At 38.7% G+C, this 9,541-nt stretch overlaps 1 protein-coding gene across 3 annotated transcripts in view; it reads right to left on the bottom strand.

Moving 5' to 3' along the window:
* Positions 1-706: 706 nt before the first annotated feature.
* Positions 707-9,541, bottom strand: part of LOC103266112 (zinc finger protein 300-like) — a 9,640-nt gene continuing 805 nt past the window's right edge. The window contains exons 2-4 of one of the 3 annotated variants that reach the window (XM_008063756.2): positions 8,077-8,203; positions 7,722-7,844; positions 707-2,737 (exon numbers count right to left, since the gene is read on the bottom strand). In XM_008063756.2, the coding sequence (XP_008061947.1) occupies positions 1,197-2,737; positions 7,722-7,844; positions 8,077-8,203 (1,791 nt within the window). In that variant the 3' untranslated portion in view covers positions 707-1,196. The remainder of the gene's footprint in view (positions 2,738-7,721; positions 7,845-8,076; positions 8,204-9,541) is intronic. The other 2 variants (XM_021715352.1, XM_021715351.1) reach the window with 2 other exon arrangements.

The raw sequence follows: 9,541 nt of genomic DNA, 5'->3' as shown, positions 1-9,541 counted from the left end.
CTACTTGGAGGTTGAGGCGGAAGGATCGCCAGAGCCCAGCAGGTCGAGGCTGCGGTGGCTGGGAGCGGCCACTGCACTCCAGTCTGGGCAACAGAGTGAGACTCCAACTCAAAAAAAAAAAAAGAAAAAAAAAGTCCTACCTTAAACAAAACAAAACCTTTCTCTTCCTCCTTCTCCCTTGTTGTGCCCAGCCAGTTCTGAGAAACTGCTAACTTAGCAGCTTGTTATTGAGCTGTGAGTTACCCTAGCTCTTACAGTTGCAGCTCAGTGTCCTAAATCCTTTATTTCTCCACGGCTTGAATACCTTCTGAGAAGTGGCACTATATTTACCTAGAAGCTAGAAGGAAGGCCTGGAAAAGATTCTTTTCTAGTGTCTTCAGAGGCAGCATGACCCTCTACAGGCCACCTTGATTTTAAACTTCTAGCCTCCAGAATTATAACACTTTTCTGCTGTCCTAAGTCACCTAGTTTGTGGTACTTTGTGGTAACATCTGTAGTAAAAATATGCAAAGAGTAATTGGGGAAACCCAAAGCCATCTGACTTAGAACCAAAGTCTTTCCATCACACCAAGCTGCTATTAGGGTGTGGTATACAGGAGAAATGAGTAATAAGTGAATTCCAAGATCCCGGGTCCATCCACAAATAGGGTACCTTATTTTCTTAAAACATAAAAACACAAAAAGCCACATTTATTGAACCTAATCAACCCATATTTCTGTCTTTCTACAAGAACAATTTTATATATATCTTTAGGGCACATATCAAGCCCCTCCTTCAAATGCAATTTCTAGATCTTGGCATTTTTTGAGGCAAGCTTTCTTAACATGCTCTATAGGGAATGACTGTATGACCAAAATTATGCTAGGCTAACATTAACAATATCTTATGTTTGATCCTTATTATGTAGTATAATCAGGAGCATGTAATTCAAAACAGACTATATATGTAACATGTTGTGTTAGGCTAATCATTCATTTCACACTTTAATAATTTTATATGCCATAGTGAAAAAGCCCCATTCATTTCTATACTAAGACTTTTCTGTTATCTTTGATTAAATATGAAATATATTAGGAGCATGATTTCACATGTAAAATTTTATCAACAGAGACGTAGTTCCAAAACTCATCAAATCTATCGGTTTTGCAGTATCTATTAAGGCTTGAAATGATACTGAAGGCTTTTCTGTGGTTTGCTATTGTTTCATTACTATATGAATTCTCTGATGTACAGTGAGTTGTGACTTCTGGATGAAGGCCTTCTCACATACAGCACATCGATAGGGTTTCTCCCCAGTATGAATCCTCCGATGTACAACAAGGTCTGACTTCTGGGAAAAGGCCTTTCCACATTCAGCACATATGTAAGGTTTCTCTCCTGTATGAATGCGCTGATGCCCTGGGAGGTGAGATTTCTGAGAGAAAGCTTTCCCACATTCGGAACATACGTAAGGTTTTTCTCCTGTGTGAATTCTCTGGTGTCCAATGAGATGCGACTGCTGACAGAAGGCTTTTCCGCATTCACTGCATTTGTAGGGTTTCTCCCCAGTGTGTGTTCTCTGATGTATGATGAGCTGTGACTTCCGGGAGAATGTCTTTCCACATTCGGTACATTCATAGGGTTTCTCCCCAGTATGAATTATCTGGTGTATAATGAGTTCTGACTTCCTGCTGAATGCTTCCTCACACTGAGCGCATTTGTAGGGCTTTTCACCAGTGTGAATTCTTTTATGTATAATAAGGTGGGACTTCTCACAGAAGGCTTTCCCACATTCGGCACACTCATATGGCTTCTCTCCAGTGTGAGCTCTGTGATGTATAATCAGCTGTGACTTTTGGGAGAAGGCCTTCCCACACTGATTACATTCATAGGGTTTTTCCCCAGTATGTATTCTCTGATGTATAATTAGGGGTGATTTCTGGGAGAAGGTTTTCCCACATTCACTACACTCATATGGTTTTTCCCCAGAGTGAACTCTCTGATGAATAATGAGGGAAGATTTCTGAGAGAAGGCTTTTCCACATTCAGAACATGCATAAGGTTTCTCCCCGGTATGAGTTCTCTGATGTACAATGAGGTGTGACTTCTCACTGAAGGCTTTTCCACATGCACCACAACCATAAGGTTTCTCTCCAGTATGAATTCTTTGATGTATAATAAGCTGTGATTTCTTGAGAAAGGATTTTCCACATTCAGTACATGCATAGGTCTTCTCCCCAGTTTCAAAGTTCACATAATGAATAAGAGACTGTTTATTGCTGAGAATCTTTCCACACTGAGTGCTTTCACAGTGCTTCATTTCCTTATGAATGTTTTCATGCATAGAGCAGAAAGATCGGTAGCTAGGTGTTCTCCCACATTTAAAATTCTCATCAGTGTTTTTTCTTGCATGACACCTATTACAACTGAATGGGTTCATATTAGGCTTCAAGCTCTTTTCAAATGAATCACATATGTACAGTTTTACTTTTGATGTATTGAGGTCTGTGCAGTCATGAAATAATTTTCCAAATGTATTAAATGGATGGCCTGACTCTTGAGTAACTGCTTTGTTGTTGATGACTGTGACTTGCCTGAGAAGTTTGTCTTGGTTTTCCTGATTTCTCTCCAGTTGGTCATTACCTTGCCAGATGGAGTATATTGAATAATCCCTTGGGATACTTTTCAGTACCTCCTTATGAAAGAGGACATCTCCAAATCTATCCAGTTGAGGGGTATCAAGTCTACTTTCTCTGTCTGGAAAAAAAGAGATATATTAAAACAGATATTAAAATAGATTTAACAGAAGACACAAGAGAAAGAACAAGTAGAGGATCTAGGATAGTCTAGGAGCACAATTAGTTGGAAGAGGGTCAGGCCATTTAAAACAAAACATAAACGTTTATGAAGTGAATAAACTTACTTCTAATGGTGGTTTGTGGTAGTCCTAGACTTCCCCTCAGAAAACAAGTTTAAAACAGAATAAGATAATTTCTAAAACAACCAAATAAGTACAATGAAAAACTACAAGGGCAGGCCACAATTTAGAAAGTGTTTACTCATCCACCAAAAGTTGCTATTTCAGCTGGGCATGGTGGCTCACACCTATAATCCCAGCACTTTGGGAGGCAGAGACGAGAGGATCGCCTGAGTCCATGGTTTGAGACAAGTCTGGGCAACTTGGTGAGACCTTGTCTCTACAATAAATCAAAAAATTAGGTAGTCATTGTGGCGCATGCCTGTATTTCCAGATATTTGGAAGGCTGAAGTGGAAGGATTGCCTGAGCCCAGCAGGTTGAGGCTGCAGTAGCTGTGAATGTGCCACTGCACACCAGCCTGGGCAAAAGAATGAGGCTTTGACTCAAGAAAGAAAAAAAGCCGCTATTTTACTAGGCATGAAAGTAGAGTTTATGGCATTCTTTCCTACAGTTTTTCTAGTTCCCACCCCTAGTTCTTGTGGCATTCAAAGAGAGATGTGGAAAACTCAGTTTGATACTGATAGTAGAGCAGCTAAATATTTAACAAGAATTTGGAAGCAAAAGGGTCATTTAAAAAACTGAACTAAGGCTGGATGTAGTGGCTCACACCTAATATCCCAGCACTTTGGGTAGCTGAGGTGGGAGGACTGCTTGAGCTCAAGAGTTTGAGACCATTCCAGGCAACATAGTGAGACACTGTCTCTACAAAAAAAAAAAAATTAGCCAGGCATGGTGGCATACACTTGTAGCCCCAGCTAATTGGGAGGCTGAGACAGGAGCATTGCTTGAGCCCAAAAGTTGGAGGTTGTGGTGAGCTGTAATTTTGCTAACCTGAGTGACAGAGTGAGATCCTGACCAAAAAAAAAAGAAAAAGAAAGAAATAACAAAATCTTATATCCCTACCTAGTTGCTAAAACATTTATGCAAGAAGACCCTAGAAAGTCCAGCAGTGATAAAAATCTAGGGAGACTTGCAAACTTGTTAACCCTTTGTAGCATTCCAATCCACATATAACTTAGGCATCAATGTGTGGAAGCTTTACTGGCTTTAGATGTCTAATATAACCTCTTTCCAATTTGCTAGGTCTTCCTTATTTTATGCAGGTGTAAAGGAGTCTCAGAGGAGGCCAGGATTAACAAAGTAAAACAAATGTATTAAAAAGTAAGCAGAGGCATCAGCATTGGCACATTGTGGGGAAAAGAGATGTCATAGTTGAGTCCAAGTAAGTTAATTATCCTAAAATAAAAACAACCACTGTCAGAAGAACAAGAAGAATCCAGAAACAGTACACCATTTATATATAACATAGAGTTTCCAACCAAAAATTACGAGACACAGAAAGAAGCAGAAAATGTAACCCATATTCAGGAGCAAAATTAATCCATAGAGATGCTCCAAGTGGGTGCAGATGTTGGATTTAGTAAATAAAGACTTCAAATAAGCTGTTGTAAACATATTCACATACTTAAAGAAAAATAAACTAATGAACAAGTAAACAAATAGATTATTTCAAAAGAGAAAATATATATACAAAAATACCAAAAGAGTAAACAGGAAATTTTAAGAGTAATGTAACTGTTCTATATCATGATTGTGATAATATTTAAATGACTCTATGCCCATAGTCAAAATGTAAAGAAAGAGTAAACTTTATTTTATGTAAAGTTAACAATAAATTTAAAAAGTAAAAGAACTAAATGGAAATTCTAAGGTTGAAATGAAAATTTCACCAGATGAGCTCATTGGTAGATATGAGAAAGCAGATGGCAAAATCAGAATCAGTAAACTTGAATATCACCAGAAGTGATCTAATCCAAAGACAACAACAGCAAAATTTAAGAAAAATATACAGAATATCAGATACTGTAACATAATATTAATCATTCCAGAGTATGTGTAATTTGAATGCCAGAAAGATGGGATAAAGGCAGAAAAAGTATGAAGAAATAGTGTTCAAAATATTACCAGATTTGGTAGTAAACATTAACTTACAGATCCAAGAAACTCACCAAACCACAGGTAGGATACCTAGACAACTAGACCCATCATAAATAAGCTGCTGAAAAATAAAGACAGAGAAAATCTTGAAAGCACAAGACAAAAATGACATATCATGCATAAAAAAATCATAGAATTTTCAGTTGACTTTTCAAGGAAAAAAATGGAGGCCAGAAAGCACTGGAATAACAAAAGTGTCAAAAACAAATAACTTGTCAACCAAGAATTCTATATTCAATGAAATCTTCCTTTAAAAATGATGGTAAAATGAAGACATTTCCAGATGAACAAAAATATGTTGCTAGCAGAAGAGAACTATTATCTGGCTGAAGGCCAGTGGTAACTCAATACACAGGAAATTAAATTTCAAAAAAGATGTGTGTGCTCTGGTTTGAATGTCCCTTAAAGTTCATATGTTCAAATACATGAGCCCTAATGCACCAGTGTTGACAAGTGGGACCTTCAAAAGGTGATTAAGTTGTGAGGGCTCTGTCCTCATGAATGAATTACTGATGTAATCTTGGGAGTGAGGAGTGTTCCTGATAAAAGGATGAGTTCAGCCTCCTTTCCCTCTCTCTCTCAGGCACTCTTGCTCTTCTGCCTTCTGCCTAACAGCATGAAGGACCTTGCAGAGTCATGTCCTTGAACTTCCCAGCCTCCAGAATCATGTGCCAAATAAATTTCTGTTCTTTGTAAATTAGCCAGCCTGTTATAACAGCAGAAAACAGACTGAGAAGTGAGCAAATATGAAGTATTTGAATATGCAAAGTTTTCTTTTTCTTTCTAATTTATTTAAAAGACTTTTTAAAGCAAATATAACATTATTTTATTGTCAAATTTATGACATATATATAAGATTTTAGAACAAAATAACAAAGCAGCACAGTATGGTTGGAGAGGGAGGAGAATGGAGCTATGCTTGTGCAAAATTTTACTATATTACTATAAATTTTACTATATTTTACAAGAGGAAAACTGTCGGTATTAACTTGAAATAGGTTGTAAGAAATTAAGATCATATTGTAATTCCCAGATTAATACTCCTCTCACACACATAAACAAAAGACATTTCCAGATAAACACATATCTAAAACTATTGCTAAAAATTCAACAGGACTTAAAATAATATACCAAAAAATATTGTTTTAATACAAAAGAAGTCCAATAAAGAAGAGAGACCAAAAAAGAAACTAAACAAAAGGTAAAATGGACAGCATAAATCAGATCAAATCAAATCAAATCAATAATGATATTAAATAGGAATGCAATAATATTCCAATCAGAAGACAGAAACTGTAGACTGGAGAAACAGTAAGAACCAATTACATGTTGTCTAAAAGACACTCACTTTAAATTCAAAGACAAACAGGTTGAAAATAAAATGATAGGAAAAGATACCATGCAGACTGTAAGCATAAAAGAGCTGGAGCAGGTATATTAATATAACCTTAATATAACCTCAAGACAACAAATATTATTAGAAACCAAGAGGAACATTTCAAAGCATATTGCCAAAGGATCAATATAGCAGTAGATTAGGGGATATGGGAAAGGTGAACAGAGGGGTGACAGCTAACAGGTACAGGCTTTCTACCTGAGGTAATGAAAACATTCTAAAATTGACTATGGTGATGATTGCACACATCTGTGAATATACTAAAAACTACTTTATTGTTTACTTTTGATGGGTGAATTGTATGGCATGTGAGTCATATCTCAAAGCTGTTAAGAAGATAACAAAAAGTCAGGGTGTGTAATATAGTTTGGATTGCTGACCCCTCCAAATCTCGTGCTGAAGTGTGATCCCCAGTGTTGGAGGTAGAGCTTAGTGGGAGGTGATTGAGCCATGGGGGAGGATTTCTGCTGAATGGTTTGGGGCAGTTCTTGCAGTCAGGAGCGAGTTCTTGCTCTTTTAGCTCTTGAGTGAGCTGATTGTTAACAAGAGCCCAGCACCTCCCTTGCCTCCCTCTCTGTGTGATGCTTCTCTCTGCCATCTGCCATGAATGGAAGCTTCCTGAGGTTTCACCAGAAACAGATGCTGACACCATGCTCTTGTACAGTCTGCAGAACTGTGAGCCAAACAAATCTCTTCTCTTCATAAATTACCCAGCCTCAAGTGCTCCTTAATAGCAAGGCACATGGACTGAGGCAGTATGGCTAAGAAAACATCAACTCTCTGCATCCACGCTATATCCAAGCTTACATTCCACTATCCCCAATAAATATCTCATATTAAAGCCAAGTAAGCCTAGCGAATTTCTGCCAGAAAAGCCATGCTGATTCTCAAGGCTGTGTACATGATCTCCTTTCCAGAGCTTGCCTATAGCCTGCTCTTTCTGCTTAACCCACACTGAAGATATGATCCAGAGCAGCTGCTACATGCTCTGGAAATTGCCTTCATGAATTCTGTCTCATCTCTTTAGATTATATTTTTCTCTGAATTCCTAAAACAGCAACTATGTAATTTTAGATAAGCATGAATTTTGATGACTTGCCTTTCCATGTACAACCCATGTTCCTGAAAGGCATTTGCCTCTACTACCTTTGACTTTCTTTTAGAAACGCACTGCTAAATTTATGATTGTTGAGTGGATAAATAATAAACATCTCTTCTGTACCTGGCTCGCTGTTAATGAATTAGTTGTGGAATGCCTACTAGGTTCAGCATGGGAGCATGAAGGAATAGGAGATATAGTCTGGGTGGAGATTTACGCCTCAGCCACCAGCCAGTTAAAAACAAAATAAAACAACAGAGCTTTCACTGCCCTTATCTCCGTCTGCCACATTTGCACCTGGATAGATCCAATTTGGTCTGTCTCTCATTATGATCCATGGCTCTCCTCCTTGTTCCAACTTGGAGATGACATCTGGTTTGGAAACTGGACCCCCTATTAGAGAGAAATCATGGAGGAATTGTGTTGACTACACTGTAAAAGGAAGAAAAAGTGCAGTTTCAGGATTGTATAAAAAGTTGCCCAGGTGGCCATTGCAAAGCAATGACCTTCCACTAGAGGTGGGCAAGAGAACACTAAGTCATTACATATGTCAGAAGCACCCCCAATGAGAGGGAAGAAGTGCTGGGTTGGATGGCTTGGAGTCATTTGGGGAAGCTGTCCTTACCCACTGTGACCAGGTGGCTATAGTTCTCCAGCATCACGTCCCTGTACAGGGTCCTCTGTGCAGGGTCCAGGTGCTGCCACTCCTCCCAGGTGAAATTCACAGCCACGTCCTCAAATGAGACTGGACCCTACAACAGTACATCCTCGTTCAGGCCGAGGTGATCATTCTCACCATTTCCACTACGGTATGCAAAACCATGTGCCCAGTTCTACATCAGGCCTTTTGAGAAAAAAAATAATGTAAAATTCTGTCTTTAGCAAAAAAGAGTCAGACACATCAGGAACACAGAAAAGTACAAAGATCACAAAAGGGACTTTAATAAACGGTAAATACAGTATTTCTAATAAATAAAATTTTCAACAAATGGTTTTGGGAAAACAAGACAGCAACCAAGAAAAGCTGAGAATTTACATTTGGAAAACAATACACAATCCGTAATTTCCAGATGGTGAAAAATCTAAACATCACTAATTATTAATCCAGACATTCCAAGAGGAAGGAGGAAGTTCAAAGCCCTTTCATCTCATAATTTTTACCTTTTTTATATTGTTTTAAATGTTTATACCAAGGATACATAATTTGGGTCAGAAAAAGGAGATATAACGACTTTATAAATTGAAGAGCAGAGAAAGAGATGGTGCTGAGTTGGGGAACGAGCCCACAAACCCTGAGATCACAGCAAAAGCTGTGGAGAATCAGAGACTTCTGCTCTCCGAGGTTCTGCCAGTGAATTATAACTGAAGAACTACCTATTTGAGTGAGATATTCCCCTCGAAGACCAATGGATACTCATCATCCCATCTTATCTAGGTGTTACCTCTGGGAAAACTGTGCCATGGAAAGGCTTTAGTTCCCTATGAATAATATGTAGGAAATTCAGCTCTAACACGGTGATAGCTTCCCTCTAGAAGAAATATTTTATGAGACAAGCACAAAAACATCTTGATATATTTATATAGGAGTATAGGTAATAACATCACCTATAATTTTCTTTTAGTCCTAATGGTAGGAAATATTTTCTTCTCGTTAAAAATTCAGGTGATCTTTTTTTTTTTTTTTTTTGAGTTGGAGTCTCACTGTCGCCCAGACTGGAGTGCCTCGACCTACTGGGCTCCGGCGATCCTTCCGCCTCAGCCTTCCGAGTAGCTGGAATTACAGGTGTGCGTTACCACGCCTGGCTAATTTTTTGATTTTATTGTAGAGATGAGGTCTCGCCTGCCCAGGCAGGTCTCGAACCCATGGGCTCAGGCAATCCACTCACCTCAGCCTCCCAAAGACGCGGGATTACAGGCTGAGCCACTGAGCCCGGCTGGGTGATTTTTTTGGTGCAGAATGCAAATCATATACATCAGGTCCTCTACCCATTTTTTTTTTTTTTTTTTTTTTTTTGATTTGGAGTCTCACTCTGTTGCCTAGACTGGAGTGCAGTGGCCGCTCCCGGCCACCGCAGCCTCGACCTGCTGTT

This window comes from Carlito syrichta, unplaced genomic scaffold (genome assembly GCF_000164805.1).
Source record: "Carlito syrichta isolate Samal-C Ts95f unplaced genomic scaffold, Tarsius_syrichta-2.0.1 Scaffold307020, whole genome shotgun sequence".
NCBI lineage: Eukaryota > Metazoa > Chordata > Mammalia > Primates > Tarsiidae > Carlito > Carlito syrichta.
The sequence above is the reverse complement of the archived record's forward strand: the minus strand, read 5'-3'. Positions and strand labels throughout refer to the sequence as shown.